The sequence below is a fragment of the Fringilla coelebs genome, assembly GCF_963513975.1.
Source record: "Fringilla coelebs genome assembly, chromosome: 6".
In the NCBI taxonomy this organism is placed as follows: Eukaryota; Metazoa; Chordata; class Aves; order Passeriformes; family Fringillidae; genus Fringilla; species Fringilla coelebs.
In genome coordinates, this window is record NC_140034.1 from 45,777,782 (window position 1) to 45,800,613 (window position 22,832).

A 22,832-nucleotide genomic window follows, 5' to 3' on the forward strand; every position below is an offset into this window, starting at 1 on the left:
TCTTAACTATTTGGACAGGATATCAATTCTCCCAGAAGCTCGTATATATCGATTTGGAGGTGTTTGATTTCACTTTCAGAAACAATTAGCAACAGCATCACTTCCCTGAAAAGAAGATAATATCTAACAGCTGAAGAACAGAAGCTTAAAAAACCATCCCTGAACTCAAATTAAACATCAAAATGTGCTCATTTCCTTGACAGGATAGTATCCATCTGTCAATTATTGTTAAGTCAACATCCACTCCTAGATTTATAAGAAGCACTGAGCCTGTGGCAAATTGGTTTCTGCTACTGACAGTCCAGTATAAACTCTTGGTTGGACACTTATTTTAATAGTTTGTTCTTTAACAACATCAATGAAAATTAAGTAGATGGGATCACTGTAACACAGAAGATGAATTGGTCAAACTTTAAATGCTCTTTATGGAAATATAAGCATGCATTTTGCAAGCTTTACAAAACTAAACCCTCATCCAATTTTTCTTCTACGAACTCTGCCATTTTTAACACTTCTCAAATTAGCTGAACTCAGAAGAACTGTCTGAGCTTGGCACTCTTTGCTTATCTCCTCTGTCACTGCAAATTGCAAACAGAATTTAAAACTGCTGTTATGCCCTTGTCCAACTGATACTATGGACAACTTAAAGCTTAAAACGTCATCTGACAAACTGATCTGAAGCCCCGGGTTCTCTCCTAGCCAGGTCAATATGCTGCTTAACCCTGCCTCCACGTGAGGTAACATACTTTAGAAAGCCGTTTTAAATTTATCTTAATTTTTAAAAGCGAGTAAAGCTAGCACAGATTTAGGCTGTCCGAAATAAGCAAGCAAAGAAACTAAATGGATGGTACACAACACTGAGTCAATGTTTATAGTTTGCACACAACACTGAGTCAATGTTTATAGTTTATTTATAAATAAGAAACTAGATTCTAACTACATTTGCAGAAAGAGCCTGCTTCACTTAGCAAAGGAAGGCCAGGAAACATACTGCTGACGGGTTTTTAAATGAAAGCTATACTGGGGAGCGAAGAGTGAAATGCAACTGCCCAAAAATAAATCCGTTTCTAACCTGTGTAAACATTAAACCCTCTCCTCTTGTAAAGTGCTCCACTTTGACGTTCAGAATTCCCTCCCACGCTCGCCCGACTCTCGAGATACCAGGGAGCCCGCACGCCTGCTATGGCATCAGCGCCGCTGCGGCCGCCCCCGAGCTCGGAGCGGCGGGGCAGCCCCGGCCTCTCCGGGCTGCCGCGTCACCCCCACCGCGGCGCGGCCAGGCCCCCGCCCCGCCGGAGCGCGGCCTCACCCCCGCCCTTTCCCCGCTCTCCGTCCCTTCCCAGCCCTGCCGGGCCGCGGATACCACGTACCGCCCGCCGCCGCCGCGGAAGTGCGGGCGAGCGGCAGCGCCCCGCCCCGCCGGCTCCGGGCAGCGCCGGGGCGGCGGGAGGGCGCCGGGCTGCGCCAACATGGCGGGGCGGCAGCGGCTCCCGCTCCGGCTCCCTGGCGCTCCGGGCCGGCCCAGCGGCGGCACATCCCGGCCGGGCCCCACCGCCAGAGCCGCCACTGGGCTGGGCTGGGCCAGCCCGGCCCGGCGGGACCCGGGACGCGGTGCTTTGGGGCTCATCAGTTACTGAAGAAAGGAAATGTTAATAATTGTGTGATTCTAAATTCCCATAAAGAACCTCTTGGTTTAGCCCAAGCTATAGCAAATTGCTACAGCTCCAGGTCTAGCCTGGAGAGGAGGAAGTTATGGGACGACCTTATAGCTCACTGCCCAATAGGCTGTAGCCAGGTTGGGATCAGCCTCTTCTCACAGGCCACCGGCAACTCAAGAGGAAATGGCCTTAAGCTATGCCAGGGGAGATTCAGGTTGGAGCTGGAGGTCCAACCGGGAGGAATTCCTACACAGGAGGTGATGAGACATTGGGAGGGGCTGTCCAGGTGGGTGGCAGAGTCACCATCGCAGGAGGTGTCTAAGAAAAACTTAGAGCCATGGTCTAGTTGACAGTGTGATGTTTGATCACAGGTTGGACTCTATGATCTCCAAGATCTTTTCAAATCAAAATGTTTCTGTGATTCTGAGAAGTAGGGCAGGTAAATTAGAAGCTTGGGCCAAAATGCACCCACTGACTTGGTGGCAAAATCATCATATAGGTAAGGCTGTAGAGAGAGTCTGTAGGCAGTACTGCTGACTCTGGGTATGCAGGAAAGAGGGGTCAAATCTCAGATGGCTTTTAACAGGCTCTAAAATAAAAGATTGTGTTTATAGTTGAGTTTTTTTATTTTCTTCTGCTTTGACCTTCTATAGTTTGTGGTTTTGCATGCAGCATGACTTGTGTTACCACTATTTACTGCAGCAGAAGTTTTGGTATAACCCTGTTATTTCACCCTGTTTTAAATGCTGCTTGCAGGGACTAAATACCCTATCAAAAGACGTGATAAAAAAATGGATGTGTTCTATCATGATGTAGAGACAAGGCCAGCATATCCTAGCAGCGCACTTCCCAAAAGAAGCCTTCCTGTGGCCTGCCTTCTCTTGGTTACAGTTTGGTGCAACCTCCTAGAAGCTGAACTGGAAGGTTGCCTTATTCTGCTGAACTGCCCTCTTCTTTCCCTCCCTCTTATGTAATGAAGATCTTCATGACCATTCTTCAGCACTGAAAAGAAAAATGGAAATATTTTTCCTCTGAACAAAAGTCTTGTCAGTGATGCATGGTCTTCTATGCCCAAATCCATTCCAAATTTCTGTAAATTTAGAGTTTCATGTAGCCTAACTTTGTGTTTTCTAGTGTTGAAAGCAGCCCATCTGATACTCTGGCATGGCAGAAGGCATTGTGCTCTCTGTTAAGGGATAATGAATGTTCATGGTTGAAGCATGGTTGTGTGTGCATGGTGGAGCCAGGGATTCTCTTTAGTCCTGAGTTCTTTTTGGTTCCAGGAATGGCTGGAATGATCATGAGGAGCAGAAGAAAACAATAACTGGGAGACAAATGTGAGAGAAGTAACAAAAGGAAAGGAACAATTCATTTTTTGTAGTTCCCACAACTGGATCCTCACCAGCTGAAAACACTCAGATGAATGGTGATAGTTTTATGAAGGTCAATGCAATTATTAAAGCCTTTATACCAAAGTGCACTGAAATTCTGAAAAAAAAAATAAAGTAACTCCCATATAAAATGGGAAGGGGGGGACAAACATTGTGGATTTGTTGGCAAACAAATGTGATGCCAAAAGTTTTATGTAATAGGAAAATATTTCTTAGTACCATCTCCCCTTTAATGCTGATTTTACAGTAATTATAAATGTCTTAAATAATCATAACAACTTGGGATGGAGAGAACCACTTATGTTTTTTTTTTTTTTTAGGCAGCCTGGTGCTTTATAGACGTTAGGCTCAAACCAAAATTTTACAGAATTACCAACTCAGTGTGTTTGCAAAGGGTTGTGCCTGGTGTGAGCTCTGTGCTGAGTAACAGCTGAGTTCACATTACAATGTTTCTTTCAGCCAGGATGCATCTAGAGACCATTACAAACTCTTTCCTCTGGATACCTGTTATTCACATAAAATTTCTACCTTGTCCTTACCAAGACATCTGAAATGCACTACTAAGTTATGAGGCAGTAAGGACAGACATGCCTACACGTTTGTCCTGATTGCACAAGCCTTTGTTGAGGCAGGGTGAACGTAGTGAAGCCTCAAAAGCCAGTCAAAGGAGGTTGACATAAAATAATCAGGGTATGTGTACTGCATACTGAGCCCCTTCAAATGAACCATTTAGCTGTATGAGGCAAAACTAGAGTCATCCAGATGTGTTAACCACTTGGATATTTTCCCAGTTCTCAAGAAGAATTTGCAGCTCATGCTTAGCTTGGTACTGCTACAGCTATTCTGCTGGCAATATTTAAGCCACTGCTGAAAAGGCAGTTGGATGCCTGCATGACTTGCAGTATTGACAGGAATACAGCCAGACAGGACTGATAGACTGAGCCTTTAGGTGTCACTGTGCTCTTAGGAGTAGAAATTAGCTCAACATTTTGGCTAGCTCAAAAAAGATTTCTTTCTTTTTCTGATCACAGAAAAAGCCTCATATGGTGACATGGGAAAATTTCATCTTCAAAGGTGCATGGAAATTATTATTAAGCATCAAAATCTATTTGTAAAGCTGTGAAAAAGGAGAGTGTTCTTCATGAAAGCCTACAAATAATGAGTTGAATAATAGACTATTTGTGCACAACTGCCTGTAGTTGCACTTGGTCTACAAAATGGATCCAGGGACAAAGGGATAATTGCGTGACTGCCACATGCTGTCATCCTGCCTTTCTCCTAGATACTTACACAACTAAAAAGTACTCATGTAACAATGTATTCTGAATACACCCAGAATAGACCCTTGAGGTATACAGCCACTGTCAGACAGATGGCATCAAGTATTATGTAGATCTTTATGAGAGAAAAATGTATCATGAAATTAACTGGAGCTTGATGAATCTAAACAAGATGCAAGCTCTAAACAAGGAGAATTAACCATGGGAGCAAACTATCCAGGGCAACAGTGAATTTGATTATATCAGAGTGAGATTCAGTGCCTTTCTGGAAGATAGACCATAGCTAGAAGCTAGATATTGGGCTAAGTTCACTGGGGTAAAAAAAAAAAAAAACAAACAAAAAAACCAAAAAACCCAAAAAACCGACAGATGAAATGAAATGGCTTGAAGTATGCTGAAATGGAGGTGAAATGACTGATTGATCTCCAGTAGCCATAAGCCCCATGATTCTGCAAGTCATTATTCTCCACTAAGCATACTAATCCCTTGCATCATGACTGAAGCCCCCAGCACACTTTTGGCTACGCAGTCTAGGCTGGTTTGGAGACCATTTGAACCTATTTTCAGCTGAAGATATTAAATGCTCTACACAGTCCCACCTCTTTGGCATGTTTAAGACACTTTAACCTTGAAATGTTTTCAGTCTCAGGAGCAGATGTGGTGTGGGACTGTGTCACTCTGCATGTTTACAGCCATCAGGAGGAAATGTGGCCCTGGGTTTGCACGCCTGCATGCCCAGGGAGTCAGGCAGTGGGAATTGCTACATGAACACAGAGCAACTGCGCCACTCGCACAGCCGATGGCGGGCTCACAAAAGGGATGTGCCCAAGGACGGAGCTGCACACAGTATCCTCCGGCCTTGTCAATGCTCACAGGGACTATGCAGGGTACGTGCAGTAGATCCCGTGCACTTGTGAGGAGGAGGACCAAGGCACAGCCTCCTGCAGTCCATCCTGTGGAAAGCATGTTGTTACAGACTATACCACTGAGAGTCTGTACCTTGCTCTTCACATTTGAAAAATAAGATTCCAGATCAATAGTCTGGTCAAAGCTTAACTGACGGAGTGAAATTTTCTGGTATATTGATCGGCCGTCCCTCTCCTTCTCCTTTAACAGTTACATCCTCTGAGGTGCCTGAGAAGCCTGGTATTTCACCTTCAAAAATCATCAAACTTCTCCGCCATTTGGGTTACGATGAGAGGAAGGGATTAGCCTGTTCCCGAGCAGGGAGCGTGCAGTGATTTCACCCATGAACACAGCGGCTGACGCCGTCCTGCCGCCTCCTCACCTCGGCCCGGGCCCGTTTGCCCTCACGGGCGGTGACTGGAAATCGCGTCCCAGCCGGGGCACGGCCGATTCCCGGGGCCCAGCCTCCAGCTAGCCAGTCCTTTTGGGTCGCCGGGTCGCACGGGGGATGCCCGGGAGTGGGGGCACATCTCGGGGCACATCCCAGGGGACGGGCGGGGACCGCGCCCGCCGCGGCTGCGGCACCGGGAGGCGCGGGGGGCCCGGCGCACCCGCGGCGCTCCCGCCTCCGCACGCCAGGTGGCGCCCGAGCAGCGCCCGCTCGGCAGCTGCGGGGGCGCGGGAGCCCCGGCGGCGCCTGCGCGCTGCGGAGGCGGCGGCGGCGGAGCGGCCTGAAGCAGCCCGCGGGGAGAGCGGGCGGCGGCTGCGGGGGTTCGGCGTGTCGCGTCCCAGGGCGGCCGTGATCGTGCGCCACGATGCCTGCGGTGTCGAAGGGCGATGGCATGCGAGGCCTGGCGGTCTTCATCTCCGATATCCGCAACTGTGAGTGGCGCCGGGGCTGGGGCCTGGGCTGGGCCGGGCCGCGCTGGCCGTCGCCATGGGCTGGTGCCCCATGGGGCCGGGGCTTCATCCCTCGATCCCCTTCCCATCGCTTCTCTCTTGCCCCAATCCCCTCAGCGGGCAGCTCGGAGCGCTCCTGTCTCACGAAATGGCGACGCGCTCGGGGGGGCGGCGCGGCGGGGGGGGAGGGGGGGCAGCATAAAGCATTTGCCCATGGGTTTGTGTGTTTTGGGTGGGTGGGTTGGGGTGTTTCCCTCCGCCCTCGCCGCCCCTGTCACCCCCCTCGCCCGTCCTTGAGTGTCGCGGTGGCCGCCCCGGCCGAGGGGGTGCAGGGGGTCGGTGCCGCCGTTGTTCGCGATGCGCCGGAGCGGTGCCGGGGCTCGGGTGGGTGTGCGGCGGGGCAGGGAGAGGCGTCCTGGGCTCCTTCCAGATCCCTGAGCGGCTCTCGGTTCATCACGTCACTGATGGAAAACAGGCCTCTGTAGGCGCCTGAGAGCAGGGCCCTCAGTGCGTGTGCCTAGGCTTGGCTTAAATTGGCTTTAAGATTCTTTGATGGAAATCAGCGCTTGGGATCGGTGTAATTAAAAATGGGATGGAAGGAGATGCGAGTAAGCGACCCCCCCGCCCTGAGAGATGTGGGGGAGCGTGTCTGTGAGTGCAGTGGAAGAGGAGGAGTACAAATCTGCTGCTGCTTGGTGTGGGGGGAAGGGGTATGTGTGGGGGCACACCTCAGTGCTCAGTCTTCCTTTTTGTCCGAGAATTGCATACAATAGTTTAATATTAATCAGAGTTAGAGATCTAAGTGTATGATGTGGCAGGAATTGCCTGGGGAAGGGCTAAGGTCGCTGCGGTTGGTGTGATGAAACAGCTCTATATTGTCCACCTGTGTGTCTCTGTAGATCACTTGAGGCTATTTTAAAGCAATGGAGGAATGGCATTCCTCTCTTAAGATATAAACAGGTTTGGAGAATTTTTAATGCAAATGATGTTGTTCTGGCTGGGCTTGCGTTGGAATTATTTAATCGCACTGGCTTGAAAAACTTCATATTGATGACTTCTAATAAAAAAAAGCCTGGCAAAGAAATTATACTGGTAAAATGAGAGCATTTAAATGCACTGTCTTTATAATCAGGTGATTTGGACATTGAGACGTGAACAAATTCAAGGTTGATAATCTTCCCTAGAGCAGAAGGTGTTTGAATAAGGTTTTTCAAACTCTGTTTTTCAAAGCAGAGTTGCAGGTCCTTAGGTTGCTTTAGACTTCACTCTGGTGTGTGTAGAAGATGGCTTATTAAATGTGTAGTGTAACATTTCCAGGTTACACAAATGCTCTTCTGTTTTGTCTAGTTGGCCTTGCTATTTAGTGAGCATTTTCCAGTGTCCTGGTGTTCTGTGCAAGCTATGTGTATAACATAGTTCCCCTTGGTGTCATAGCAGTAAAGACTTGTTAAGCTGTTGTATCTACCCAATATAATTCACAATGATTTTTTTAATCATTGTTTTCGTTGATTTAGCTAGAAACAGTATGACTTGATTCATCAGTGTTTTGTGTCTTGAAATTGGTTGAATTTGTCCACGCTTGTTTTCAGTGGAATTCACTGGAAGTAAATACAAGAGAAACATTTAGGCTCTTAGGTTTGTAGCATGTGTTCAGGGGCGTGAAATAACAAAATTTAACATGGTAGGATGTAACAAATTAGGTACTTATTTCCCCACGAGGCAATGTGGGAAGAGAGCTGAAGCTGCCTTGGTCCAGATGAGACATCAAACCTCTCATGCTCTAGTTATCTGCAGGAGACACAAAGATATAACCTACTGGTGGTACAAATAGACTGTTAACACTTTGACTCTTCAAACAAATAGTGTTATATTTCAAATGTTTTGTCTCTGTCCAGACAAATGTTTGGAAGCTGTAATTACTTGTGTATCTTTCTGGTCTTCATAATGAAAAAAGTAGCAGCATCTTCTAAACAACTGCAGAAGAGCTGGTATTCCCACTAGTAGGTGATGTATGAAGCTTCCAAATAGCTGTGAATGGCATTTGAGCATTTCTCTAGTGGAGCTCTGAGTGCTGCCAGCTAACCCTGGGCTAGTGTCCACAGAGTAAGATTCACAAAAGTGCTTCCTGGAGTATTCACAGAAGTACTCTGGAGACTCTGGGCTTTGCAGGTGCTGCTATTGGCTAAAGCTCCCTCTTTGCCTCTTCAGTGAGGAGCTAGATGTGGTCAAGAACAAAAAGTAGCAGCTGTTAAGGTGAGCAGCATCTTTTGACAAAGCAGAGAAAGCAAGTCTTCCTTTTCTAAGGAAGGAAACTAGACCATGTGCAGCTCTTGACCTCTATTTCTAGCCTTAAAATTGGACTAAATATCTGATAGTTGCAGTAACATGGAAAGTTCTGCTGGTATGCTTAATTTCAATCCAAATTTTGGCTTTGCTGGACTCCTGTATCTATTTTGAATACTGCCACAAGGGCTTGGCACTTTTAGTTTGCCAATAGCCTTTCCAGATTATGAGTAATGGTGAAACATGGTGTGTATGGCGGGGGTGTATGCACAGATAAGGATTATACATTCTAGATCTTGCTGAAAAATGGAAATGCAGTTGTGTGCTGACTGCGCTCGGATGGATGCGCAGCATGTGATTTCAAATAATTCAACTAACCTAAACTTCTCCGGGATACTTATGTAAATTTTGACTGTTTACCTTTGGAAATGCTTGATCTCCTTACATCAAGATTTATTTTTTGGACGTATCAACAATTTCTGCAGCACTAAATAATGTAGGATTCTCTGAGGTTAGATATATTACTGATTTGGGAGTGATGCCTGTCTTGCCTATCTTTATACCGGTCTGTTACAGGCTTCACATAAGTCTTACTTGATAGCAGCTTTCAGTGTTTACAACTGTAGCTGATTGTGAACAAGCAGCTCGCACTACCAGCCTGTCTTTAATACTAAAAAGCTTGGTTGTCACTTCCGTGTTGTTTAGACATATTTTTGGCACATGGCTTATCTATTAAACTTCTTGATTTTTGTCTTAAATACTTCTATGTCAGATGTACTTTTTAAAGCAGACTACTTTAAAGTACTCTGATTTCTCAAAAGTCTGTGATGTTTTCATTAAAAACAGTTGGAATACTACTTGGAGCAGCAGTTGTAAAATATTTTAAGGCTGAGAGAGGCTTCTTAGCACTTTGACTTTGCTCTAGTCTCTCTGAAGCTGTCATATTGAGTGTCTTCTTTCAAAATGAAATGTTCTTTATTCATACAAAGATCAAGTGAATTTTCAAAGTATGATAATACAAGAAAATGAATTATCCTGCAGTTCCTTGTTGCTCTCCAGAATTTAGTTTCAGGACAGCTTCTTATTGTAGGCTCTGCATTTTGCATATGGAGGTCCTAGTGCAGATGGCAGATAAAAATATTTTTTAGAAAATAACCCTTTTAGATGTCTGTCAGTTTGCCAACAGATGCATGAACTTTTCTAGAGACTTGTTCATTTGGATTGTTTTGTAACATATATGAATTACTACAGTAAGTAGGTTTTTAGCTTATCTTTCATAGACACCAGAGAAGAGACAAGAAAACTACACGCTGAAAGCCAAACTGCTGTACTTGATTAGGATAGCCCAGTTAATGAGTGGTTGGTTGGTGTGACTGAGAAAATAGTTAGATGTGGCTGTGCTGTACAAAAGACTGTAGTGGAGTGGAGCTGAAAGTTCTGAATCCTGTGGTTTGATGAAGTGCTATCCAAACTTAGGAGTTCAGGTCAGGAGGAGTCCTTGTCACTGCATTGATTATGTGCCACATGAACTAAAACCTAACAAGATCTGCATGTGTTATATGCATATGGACTCCTGCAAGAAATATTTATTCTTAAATAGTACGTTAAGTCTTTTCTTGTGTACGTACTGCAGAGCTGCTGAAGGAATTGGCTTATGCAAGATGGTGCTTTATAAACTCTCCAGCTGTCTTAGCTGACAGACAGATCATCAGGAGTCTATTTTCATTTTTTTGAGTACAGCTTTATGCTCATCTCACAATGAAATACTTTTAAGTTATTTGTCACTCAACCTATTCTGCTGCAGCAGCAGTGCTCTGCTATTCACCCTGAAAACCAGGAAAGCTTGCTTTTCTCCTTTCATTTGCAGCCTGTAATGTAGAAATTGTTTCTATTACTGTATTAAGTGTATTACTGGTAACCCCCTGCTCCACATAAAAAGTGGGAAGCCAGTTCCTCTCTTAGGTTGATGACATGTGTCTACATAGAGGCAAAAGCTGCTTTTGTCACAGGTTTGGAGGACAAGACAGTTCTTAATTTCCCTTGCTAGGTAACTGTCTTAACTTTTCAGTTTTGCCCCAGAAGTTGGACAGACAGAGGAAGGATTCCTGAGTTTGTTCTCCAAATGTTTCTTTGTATGTTTTCTTCCAAGTTACTGTTTCTTTTTCCCCAGGCCAACTTTTTTCCTTAGATAAAATGCAACAAATACAATAAACAAAGGTCTATCTCTTCTCATAGAACTTAATGCATTAAATTTTCATTGTACTGGACAAGGGATAGTGTCCTGAACCTGAACCCAAAATGTGTCTTTGCTTCACTGCATTGGGACTGGTGCATCAGGTTAGAGATCAGCAAGTGGGGATTGAAAAAAAATGGTTCATTAAATTCATTGTATGATGATCACCTGTTAGAATGGATGGTAGGTTATTCCATAAGTTATGGAAGTGCATTGCAGGTGTTGGTAGAAGGGGCATGTACATGGATTAAATGACTACATGGGTATGTATAGAGTTATTTTTCTCTGTGAGAACAGCCACCCAGTGAAACAAACTTCACATAGAGCGAGTTGAGCACATACAGCTGGATTTAGTTATCTGTAAGTAATTATTATATGTCAGTAATAAGCTGTCACTGTGTAGGCTAAAGCTACTGCATTGCTCCTCTGAAGTGTGAGTTCTTGTTTGCATTGCATGTAGTGTTAAAGCGGGACTTAAAATACTTCTCTAGACATTCAGAGATTTTTTACATGTATTCTTAGATTACTTACCTTTTTGAAGAAATTGAAGGCAAAACATCTTGGTTTGCTCTCCTATGGCTTCTTCAAGGCTGTGGCAGCACATCTAATATGGTTGGTTTCTGGCCTGAAAAAACAGCTCTAAGAACGTGCTATAATAAGCACTAAGTCTTGCATCACTTGCTACTATTTGCAGGAGAGTGCTTTAAGGAAAACACAATTAGCATGAGATTAGTCTGAGGAGGATCTCTGAAACAAAACTGTTCTTCCCATGTCTTCTCTGTCTTGGCTTGCTCCTGGTCATTTCAAAGGGCTCTGAGGGGCTGGGATTTTGTTTGTTTTTTTAAATGCTTGTTTAATTTGTGCATGTTTGGCTTAGGGGAGAGTAATGGAGGAGAGATAGTAAAGAGCTAGAATCTTTCATGTGACATCCAACCTCTCTATTAGATACCTTGGACTGCTTAATTTGAAATCCTTTGCATAAAGACTGCCCATAAGGACTGATAAGAGGAAATTAAGGACTATTGCAGAGACTATTACATATCTGCATTAATTAATGAGTTCAAAAGTATTTTAAGGTCCCTGAAACAGTAGTTTAGAAGTGATAGCTAAACTAGGATAGGCCTCAAACAGTTGTTCTGTTTGAACATGAGCTAAGGTAGGAGAGAGTGCGCAGTGACTTGCAGTAAATCAGAGCAGATACTGCTGTATCTTGTTAAAGGGAGTGTAGCTCTACAGTGTGAAAAGACTGGTCAAGGAAATGACGGGTTGGTTGCTGCTCAATCAAGGAAGGAGGAAGAGCTGCTTTGTGTACAAGCCTAACCCTGCATTTACTGTTTGCATATCTTCTTCGCTTAAAGCTTCTCTTTTGATAGGAGTCAATGTTGTTTTGCCACCTAAACTGCCAGATAGATATTCTGTTAGTCACAAAGTCACTTGGATATGAACTTCCAGTACACTTTCAGTTTTTCTAGGGAAAGATCTGGTCTTAAGTTAGATGTTGTTACCCGGTTACTTCTCAAATGTTCTCTTAACTTGTGGTGCTTAGTTAGAAAAAAATAGCCATGGTAAGCATCTGAAATCATTAAACTTGTATTAAATTGTTGCAGTTTATTACATTGGATTGGAAAGCTGCTTTTGTGTTCTTATTTCTCTTCTTTTATGAGGACAAGGAGTTAATGGATTAGTGGATTACAGTAAAGCCTTTGACTCCCTTCTGTTTCCTGAGAAGTGTTGTTACAGGGGCAAATCTCTAGTGAGATAGTGGAGGAAGAAGTCAGTTCTGTGGATAGTAGTTCACTTACTGTGCAGAATATTAGAAAATGTACTCTGCATAAAGTTCTAAAATATTGGTAGGTCACTGGTCTCTCTCTTTAGCTATCTAATCACAGCAGGATGTCCCAAGACACAACACTCCTAAACTGCCTTTGTGCCATTTGTGATCTTCAACATGACAGGCATTTCTCTTCTTCTGATCAAACACATCTTGTGGAAGGACAGCATGCACTCCTGTTTTTGTTCATAACAGGATGTTAGCACATCAGTAAACAAAAAGCCTCTTGTTCTGCAGACTTGAACAGGTTGATTTGTGAACAAAAGTGAAGCCATACTAACTAACTTTTTTTTTTTTGTAAAGGTATTCAGTATTTTATTGTAGTGTTTCTGGATTAGTAATGCAGAGAGTTTGTAGGCAATTGCACCAACAAGCTCCTCAGACTCAGGTGGAGCTGGAACTTGCACCTCTATTGTAGTAGCCTAGATAGTTTAACCAAATGAAGGAATTTATGTAGACAGACTGACAATGTGAGGATGGGCAATCAGACCATTCTAATGTATTGCTTTGCAACACATTTGCCTTTCTTTTGCCCTCTTCCCTGCTGTGCTAAAGAGCCATCTGAGCGATTAGGGAGAGCTGGAGGATGGATTTGGTGGTTTACTTCATGAAGATCATGATCTGCATAGCAAATGGCTAATCTATCCTCTAGAGCTGTAACATGAGTATCTGTCCTGCTGGCAGGTAAAAGTAATGGTTTAATTTACTGATATGAACAAGTAAAAAAGCTCTTTCACAGAGGCGAAAATGGAGGCACTGATTACCTTTATGTGCATATTTTCCTTTATCTCTACCATTTTTACAGTGGAGATACTATTATTTGTTTTGATTTTCCCTGTCTTTCAACCAGTTTCTTTCTCTGTTCCCTGACAGCAGGGTTCAAGAATGCAGTGTAGTCTTTGCATCATGCTTGCAGGCTGTTTTAGCAATAGAAAAGGCAAGTGGGTCATTTGATTGCTTTATGCCAACTGAAGTGTGTTTAGACAGTGAATGGGTGAACTTATTCTATACCTGGTCATGTCTTCTGCTGGCACATTATCACTTGAGGTGAACCTGACATGATTTAGCCTTAGCCGAAGCCTTAGCCTAGACATTGCCATATTGCTTTTGGTTGTTAGGCTCCCAGACTGACCTGCAGCAATACAAGGTAGTAGCAGAAATGTGTGTGCCAGGATGAGAACAGTGTTTAGGAACTGTCTGTAGCTGTCTCTTAAGAAGCATAGCCTTGATTAAACTGACTCTCAAACTATCAACGTTTGCTCAAGGGAAGCTGGGTAGCAGTTTGGCTGTGCTGTCTCTCCCACTGAAGTGGCCAATCAGCTTGGATGCTCCTAATGTAGAGGCCAAGGAAAACATAACAAGAAACATTCTTATGTTTGGAAAACAATGACTTACAGCTCTCAGGGAAGATGTCTAACATCACCTTTGAAATTGAGAATTTATCTTTTGTGTGAGAACTGTGTTCTTTCTAAGTAAGTTTTCCTAGCCATTAAGGAATTCCAAGAAGTTCCTGCTCTTAACCTTGGTGGCATTTGTATTCTCTCTTCTAAACAGAAAAAGTAGACTTGTCCTCTCTCTTCAAGGTCTGTTTGATAATTGAATGTGAATAGAGTTCATATTATATTAGACCTATGATAGAGCCACAAAAATTCACACTACTGCTGGCCTTCAAGAAGCATGACAGAATTGTGGCAGGCTTTTTCCTTGTGCAAACAGAGCTCCTATCCTCTGCTTTATAGTTCATGCCAGCAGTTGTGCATCTGTAATCATAAATTGTCAGATGGCCATAGGACAGCTAAGGCTAAGAGTGTATGAGTTCTCACCTGTATGTAAATTCATAATGACTTATTGGCTGGGCTCAATTACACTGACTGCTGGCCTTAAGCAGATTGGAGCCAGATGAGTACTGGGAACATCTAAACTTTTGTAAAGTGATTTATTTATTTGTTGCTTTAAATGTTGACAGTATGCCTGTGTCTCAAGGCCTTCCTTCAGAAGTCTACTCTGCTCAGTATTTGTGTAGCTGCTGATAGAAAAAATGCTTCTCTCTTCCTCTGGGAAATAAATGTGTAGGCTTGGTCAGAAGTATATTAAGTGGTTTGTATGAAATTAAGAACTATTAGCAGTTCTAGTTAGCACAGGGGGGTTGTATGCCTCAAACTTGACTTTAACAATCTGCAGTTAGTATAGCAACAAGTTAATCCTGATGGAGCAGGTCACTGTCTGAGTGAGCCAAAGCAACCCACTAATTCTAACCTTGAAGCACTTACTTAACCTTGCAACCCTGCTGCGAGGTTACTATTAAGATATGTCAGGTGTTATTTTCAAATAAATGGACTCAACAAACCCCTTTCCTGTAACCTCTATTTTCTCGTTCTTTAGGTTGTAATGCGGAGGAATGGAGGTGTATTTGTGCAGTACTGAAGTGCTGACTGTAGCCTGGATTACTAGGAAATACAAGAATAGTAGTTGGTTCTTTGATGAGCTGCGTGACTTACGATGTTCCCTACTCTGTCTTTGTTAAACAAGATGGTAATTAAAGATAATACTGCTCTACAGACTAAATTTACCTTCTCTAATGAAGGCAGTAGGCAGCATGATGGAGTCTGAAGTCTGACAAACTGCCAAATATGAAGTAATCACTCATAAGCACCTTGGACTGTGTTGTGGCTGGTACCTGTGTGCTCAGTACCCATCTTGGAGATGATAAGCAGCACTTGTACAGGAAGGCCATAAGGCGACAAACACTACATGTCTTTACTGCAAAACAGCAACCAAAGCTGACTGACTTGCAGTCACTTCTTTTAATAACTTTTTACAGATATTTAATGATAGTCTGTTAAAAGGGTAAGTCTGAGTAAGTGAAAGTGAGAAGGATACGGCCTGAACTTATATGGAACATAATCTTCTTGTGCTCTGGCTTAACCACTGTCCTACCCAGCAGTCTGTATACATGACATGACCTTTATTAAAGCCTCTCCAAGCTGGATGTGTGGTTACAGAACATTTTGTTGGTATACAGCTCTGATAATTTTATGAGACTGGGGGCTGGGTAAGAGCCTGTAAGTGTGGCAGATCAATTGCCTTTGTTAGCTCTGAAATGTTTGCCTTTTTTCCTGCAGCATAGCACTCCTTCAGCTATCATCATCTTTCTTTTTACTGTCCTAAAGACTACTTGAGTGTTTCTAGTGATGGTAAAAATAAAATATGCCTATAGAAATTATTCAGTGAATGTTGGCAAGTCAGAGTAATGTGATGAAAACTTCAGGTAATCAAACACATTTTAACAGTGCCCTTCCACACTTAGTGGGACAGATCTAGCTAGAAATTGGTTCTTGTTTTATGATACGTCTGTTTTCTTTTGTCCTTTATAATGGAAGCTGCCTTCTACTGTGAGGTTTTGTTTTGCTTTGTCATCCTCTAATATAAGCAGTTAATCGTGTTTGAGTAAGGTTACCATACAATATAAACTGCTGGAGTTGAGGAAATTTGGGGGTTAGATACTTCAGCCTGGTTTTAACTTGTCATTTGTCCTCAGCATTGTGTGATTGCCTGCAGTGACATTTAACACTTGGTGTGCTGGTGCTGTTCTTTAAAACTACAATTTCAGGCTTGCATAGACTGTAATTAGTAATAAGGTGGAAACTTAATTGTTTAATGTGAACTCCAATATATGAGTTAAACCTGCTAATTGCTATGCTGTTTGTTTGGTCATAGTCTGGATGAGAACATACACTGCCTTCAAAATAGAACAGCCTGAAGGAATTATTTGAAAAGTACTTTTGTTCATATGCTGAGTAAGATTTAAAAGTTGAGATGATAAACCTTCAGATGTGACTCTGGGTGTTCCTGTCATCTCACTGCTACAGCTGTGTGCATAGGGGTGGGATTTCCATGTTTGTGTTGCTGAGCCTGCAGACTATTTCTACGAAAGGTGCTGACTTCACAAATTCCTGAAGTATTTTAGTCAGGCTTTGCTCAATGCTCTGTTGCTTGCTTAGGACACAAAGAACCCAATTTCTAGCAGTAAATGATAATCTGTGAGTGTAGCAGGTAAATTATGCTGCTTGAATGGTTTGCCAGGAGGTTTTGGTGGTTTTAAAAAAGTAAAAAGGTGACCTTGGTGTCATCTTAGGTTAGGAAAAGCTGGCTGATATGTATTACTGTTTCCCTTTCCTCACCCTATTTTTAACATTTTAAAATTGTGATTATTACCACGCTTGCTGAGGTTAGAGAAACAATTGCTAATAATTCAAAGTAAATATTGCAAATCACTTCCCTTACAAACATAGGTTAAAGATACAGAGTAAAGACCTGGTTTCTAAATTTAAAAACTAAATATCCTACTCAGGCTAGCAGTGTCCCAGACTGAGCTCTATATTCTCTGCCCTGTTAATGTAAATGAAGTACAAAATCTCCAGACTCTGTGATTATGTCTTAATGAGATGTGCTTTTCCCATGGTAAAAGGGAAAATAAACTAATAGCTTTAGGAGATTAAATTTTTCATCAGAAGCAGATGTATGGCTGAAAATAAGGGAAGTGTTTTCAAGTCTTTGAAGAGAAATACCTTACAAAATTGGAGCATTGTTTATTTACATAAACATTTGCACTCTTTCGGGGTGTGTTGCTGTGGCCCCGGTTGTCAGAGAGTGGGACCCCAGAGCTAACAACTTGCTTCAGTGTAGTAATGAACTCCTAATGCTGGCAAGGGCCCTAGAAGCAAACATTTGAGTATCTCTGCTGTGTGCTCAGGACAAATAATCCAATTAAGATAAATCTGAAATCTATAAAGGAAGACACTTCAGGTCTTAGATTGTACAACCTACTGCTCATTTACACAATAAATAGTGTTACTACTTTAAAACCAGCTTTCTTTAGATTGACAAGTTAAATTGGAACAAAACTCATGTGTTGCAGAATATATTAGTGAAAATTTGTTAGACTGTGATTCCAGCAGATGCATCTTTATAAACGGAGGGAGCTATATTGTGTTCTCTAGCTTTGTCATTCTAGAAATTAATTGGAATTTCTAGGTCAAAGTAAAACTGTGGACATTATCTTCTGCTTTATCTGGAAATCAAGGTGCATACAGATAGCAACTACAATTTGTTTCAGAACGGGTATTGTAAATTATTAAGCTCTGAAGTTATGGGTTGTTTTTTGTCCTGTGGAGTGCCTGCTGAGGCACCCTGCACTTAAGTCTTTTGAGCAGCTTACAAAACACTGTTGTAGAATGGAAAAATTACATTTCAAGTGAATATGTGGGGTCTGTAGGTATTTTGTTAAAAGGACAAGGCAAACTGAAGTAGTTGCTTCTGTAGTGGGCCTAACATTTCTGTTTGTACAGTGTGCTGCTCTGTGTCTGTTCTTTTGTGGCCATTGTTAGAGGCAGATTAATACAAACGCAGTTTCTGCATCTTATGCAAGAGTTGGTTTCAGAAGTGCCTAACTTCAGTTTATTTTTTTTGAGTCTAAGTCAAGAAATTACAAAATCTAGATTCATTCCTACTTGGCAAGGGATTCCTTTATACTTTGCTGTTAAACTATCCTAAGGCACTTGTTTCCTTGAGTTACTTAGTCACCTTTTATAGGGCCTGCTGTAAATTCCCCAAAGGAGTAGTAAAGGGAGGATTAACAATCCTAGGATGATACAGGCTTTTCGATATGCAAATGTAGTGGGATATTTAAATACTTGAGATGTTTCTGTTAAAGAAAGGTGTGAGATTGGTGTGAGAGGTGTGAGAGGTGTGCTTTGGAATGCTGGTCATGATCTGCTCTTCAAGCCTTGTCATGTCCCCTACTTGCACATTCATAGCTGTAGCTGTGATCCCAGTGGTGGGGGGAAGTGTGTGGTGTGAACACAGGACATGTGATCATAAGGCTGGACCATTTTCAATTGGGGCTAGGAGACTTTTACTCATAACCTTGTAGCAAATATATTTGATGAAGAGGGAAGGAAGCTGTCATTTTCTGCTGCTAGTTGATGTTTGGAACACTTGAAACTGCTTGAAACTTTTGGAAAATGGACAAAAGTTTTCGACCTGTTGAAATTTTGAATAGGTACAGGTCTAAATTAACTACAGAAATAAATGGCCAGATCTGCATTGCGGAAGTACTTCACTTGCTTCCCTCAAATGACAGGCACCTGGTCACAATGCCCGAGCTGGCTGTTTTACCCTTCTGTGCTTCTACTACTGTAGGAGACAATGGACCCAGATGTCTGTACAATCTCAAGTCACCCAAAACTAAAATGCTAAAGAGTAATAAGCTCTTTTGGTTTGGACAATGCAAATATTACTTGAATAAGTTTGCATTATCAGAATTTAAACTGCAGCTGTTTCTCTATGTAACTTGAATTGGTACTAGAAATCCCAATACCTATTCTTGGAATCAAAAGTTGATATGAAATACTGATGGTGCTGAGAAGCATAAGGTTGACAAGTAATCTAATGAAGTGCAAATTTTAAATATTTCTGGTTTTCAAATGACTTTCATGAGGTACATTGAAAGTCTGAACTTGTATCCTAACTGTGTGTGGTCTTGAGCCTTTGAACTCCTTGAGAGTGTACTGCGTTTCTTCTTCAGTCTGTTAAGAAAGTTTTTAAAGCTGTTGAGCTGGATGACCGTTCAACAGAAAAGTAATATATTGGCTTGTCCTTAAGGTGAGGAATAACCTGAGCTACTTGTTTATAAGATTGTGCTTAGGAGACTCACTTCTTCAAAGCACTGTCAACTTAGTAATCACATAGGAAGTAAAATTCACTTTTCTCTGGGCAGTTTCAGGAACAGAAAGACTGGAGCATTTCTGAAAGTCAGTAGCTATGGCATCTCAGGTTATATGCAAGTGACACTGTCTAAAGTCTGCAAAGCTTCTTGAAACAGGGAGGTCCTTAGAGCTTCTCAAATTCCTGTACGAAGTGATGCTTAAGTTACCTCTGTTTGCCTTTAGTTCTAATGATGGAAATGGAGAGTTATAACTCCTGTTGTTTGTACGTTCACAAATGTATGTTTCTGTTTGGGTGAAAAGATGCTTCGGGTGGCAGAGGGATGTCCAAAGGATTGTGTCCTGATACATGTTCTTTTCATTTCAGGCAAAAGTAAAGAGGCAGAGATAAAGAGGATAAATAAAGAACTAGCAAACATTCGGTCAAAATTTAAAGGTAAGTGACTTGATCATACTGTACCATTTATATTTCCATATGACTTCCTTTTATGGGGTTTTGCTTTTACATGCTTGGACATCTTTTGTCAACTGCTGACTCAAGCAAAATGCTAGAGCAGTCTGTTAGACTTACTGTTGAAAATGTTGTCTTAACTATAGAACTTTGTGACAGTCCTGTCATTCTTGGCCATAACAGAAGCGAACTCCCTCCTCTATCAAAGAATTGGGCTACTAGTCACAAACTATTTCTAATACTTGCCCTCTTAACCACGTGACTGCTCAGCTTGTTTGTTTTCAGAAAGCTGCGAGGCTATGAATAGTTTGAAGTAAGATGGGTGGACATGATTATTTCCAGTAAAACAGCATCTGTTTAAACTTTTCTTCCTTCCTCCCTCTTCAGCCCTGAGCCAGTAATGGGTTAGGATGTCTTCTAGCAGAATTAAATTAAAATGTGTAGTTGCTGAAGCTATACATCTTGATCACAAGCAACAGCAGTACAAATTATTCATATGAAACAAAGGATATACAGTAACTAATTTCAAGTGGCAGCAATTAACTTTTAAACAACACAAAGTAAAACTCATGCTGTTAGCTGTATTCAAGTTGTGCATGTGGTTTCAAAGTTTAAAGATTCTGAGGGTAGGTGGGACATTTTGAAATTATAACAGTAGTGGCTGTGGCAAGTTTTGTTTAGTTATGGGGTGGTGTGTGTAGTTAGATAAGGTATTGTAATGTGGAGATCGTATATGTGCCTTCAGAATCTGCTGGACTTGTAGTAATTAATTTACCACTAATGAATTGGCTATCCTGGCTTAGAAATAACTTTCCTGAACTTCGAATGATCTGTGGCTACATTTTAAGCAGCATGTCTCTTAAAAACCTGGGTGTCATCAACAGCTTAGAAGGGAAGAGTTAACCACAGTGCTAGGCACTCAAGAAATTCTTCAAAATTAAAAGACATCACATGCCTCTTTGTTTACAGTTTTTTCTTAGAAAAATAGGTAAAAGTACATGAACAGTTTCTTCTCTGCTTACTTGTGAAGCAGGGGAGAAATTATCATTGGAATCACTGGATATGTAGAACCATAAATTAGGCAGTGATCAGAGAATAGAGGTGCTTTCAGCAAAGTAGTGTCATAACTTTAGCCTGCATACCTTGTGTAGCATCCTTTAAGCACTATTTAAATAATTTTGAATAAAGGTCATTATATGCTCATTCAGTAGCTTGAGTGGAAGATGGCTAAACCTTCTTGTAGCTGATCTTCATTATGGTTTATTACTAAATCTGTATGGATTTTGAGTGGAAAATTTTAATTACCTGAAGACAATAACTTGATGAAGCCTGAGCAAAAACATATATGTCACAATTTGGAAAAAGTTGTATTTAGACAACTTGTTGTGTAACTGCTTGAGGCCTTGAGAGCGTGAGGAGCTGATAGCTGTGTTATCTTCCGGCTGCAGGAGTCCCACATGGACTTGATGCTGTGTGGTTCTTCCTTGCAGAACATTTATATAAAAATTAAGAGACCTTCAAATGCATTTTTTTCTTGGTTTAAATGGAGATTACTCAGTTTAGCGTAGTCTCTTATCATGTAGCTCTGACCTTAAAATGTTTTAAAATAGTTTGGATTAAGACAAATGTGTGATTATGAACTTAAGATGAAGTCCCTTGTTAAATAACTGTGGTGAATACTGGTGCCCTGAGTTACTGGCCCTTCTTGGCCAAAGATGCAGCTTTTGGACTGGCTCCATGGCTGTAGTCAGGGAAAGGTCCAAGAAACAAGACCTTTTGACAGAGAGGCTCTTGCATGACACTGGTGTAGGAGTCTGGTCTACCTCTGGGCCTTCAGTAATGTTGCATTACCTGGATGCCCATCCTGTGTAACTTACAAGGTGTATTCTTACACTGTTGCAGACAGAGCCTCAATATTTCTACCTTTGTTTTAGCATTCAAGTAGCTGTCATGCCTGATGTCTGCCTAATGTTTGGGTAACTTGGTGTTGAAAGTACCCTTGTATTTAACAGGTTGGGATAAAGTTTCACATCTCTGCACAAGCAATAGTTTCCTTCAACTGATGGAATTTGTACTATGACTTTGGGTTCTGATCCAGCTTTTGTGCACCAAGCTCTGAAGGAATTTAGAATCTCTGTACTTAAGGTGACTGTGTCTCTTGTCTAAGCATGAGGAAGCTCCATTGCTGAGGTCACTGTGTCCTTGACAGTTGCTTTAAATGCTTCTGCATCAACTGAGATAAGAATGTACTAGAGTGAAACTAGACCAGTGTGATAAAGGAGAAGCTGTAGGAGTAAAGTGTGCCGAGATGCTTTCCTTTTGTTTTACATGTTCAAACTGTAAGCTGATTTTGCTCCCATGCTTGAACCAAACTGGAAGTCTCAGCATCAGAGCAGTAACTGCTTTGGGAGTGAAAAAATATCCAGTTTATTAAATTGTTGTGTCACTTTGCTCTCTCAAACCAGAATTTGTGTATTAATGAAGCTGCCTACAAATCTGTAAGTTGTTTCTGCGGTCAGAGGAACTTTGTTCTCTGCCTGATTCAGACTTGTTCCTTTTTTCTACTCTGGCATTAGAATTTACTTTTGTTTGATTGCTTAGTAGAGTTTGTGTTACAAGAGTGGCTGCTAGATTTCAGACATGCTTGTGTATCTTCTTTTCAGCTCATGCAGAAGTGCCCAAATGCCAAATGTGAGTTGTTAATTGTTGCCTTTTTTTTTTTTCTTTCTTTTTCTTTTTTTTTCTTTTGCTGACTTGATTTGCTGTATTTGAGCAAATTATCTCTATTTTCCCAAAGAACATGGTAGCCCTTTGGAGGAAGCTAAGGCTCTAAATACCTGTTTTAAACAGAAGCTGTGTAACTGTGAACTCAGTAAACTGCTTTCCTGGCAGGCTGTGAAAGGATAGGCTTTATATTTAAGATGGGCCTGCACAGTCACACTGTCTTTGATCACGTGTGAAGATAATCACACAGTAAAATCATAAAGTGTCTTCAGTGACAAACTGAATTGTTGGAAGTAAAATCAGGCTTCAAATATGACAAGTATGAGTTGTAGGGCTGATCTTTTTTCTGGTGCTAGTAGTATGGTAAATAAATACTAGTTTATAGATTTGTATGAGTTGTTTGCCACAGTTATTCAGCATTTGATGTTGAGGGCTTGGACTGTCACCCCT

General features: G+C 41.9%; 1 protein-coding gene across 2 annotated transcripts in view; it reads left to right on the forward strand.

Moving 5' to 3' along the window:
* The first annotated feature begins 5,953 nt into the window (after positions 1-5,953).
* The window catches only part of AP2A2 (adaptor related protein complex 2 subunit alpha 2), a 44,632-nt gene continuing 27,753 nt past the window's right edge, over positions 5,954-22,832 (forward strand). For both annotated transcript variants that reach the window (XM_084208808.1, XM_084208809.1), the window contains exons 1-2: positions 5,954-6,117; positions 19,575-19,643. In XM_084208808.1, coding sequence (XP_084064934.1) covers positions 6,051-6,117; positions 19,575-19,643 — 136 coding nt within the window. In that variant the 5' untranslated portion in view covers positions 5,954-6,050. The remainder of the gene's footprint in view (positions 6,118-19,574; positions 19,644-22,832) is intronic.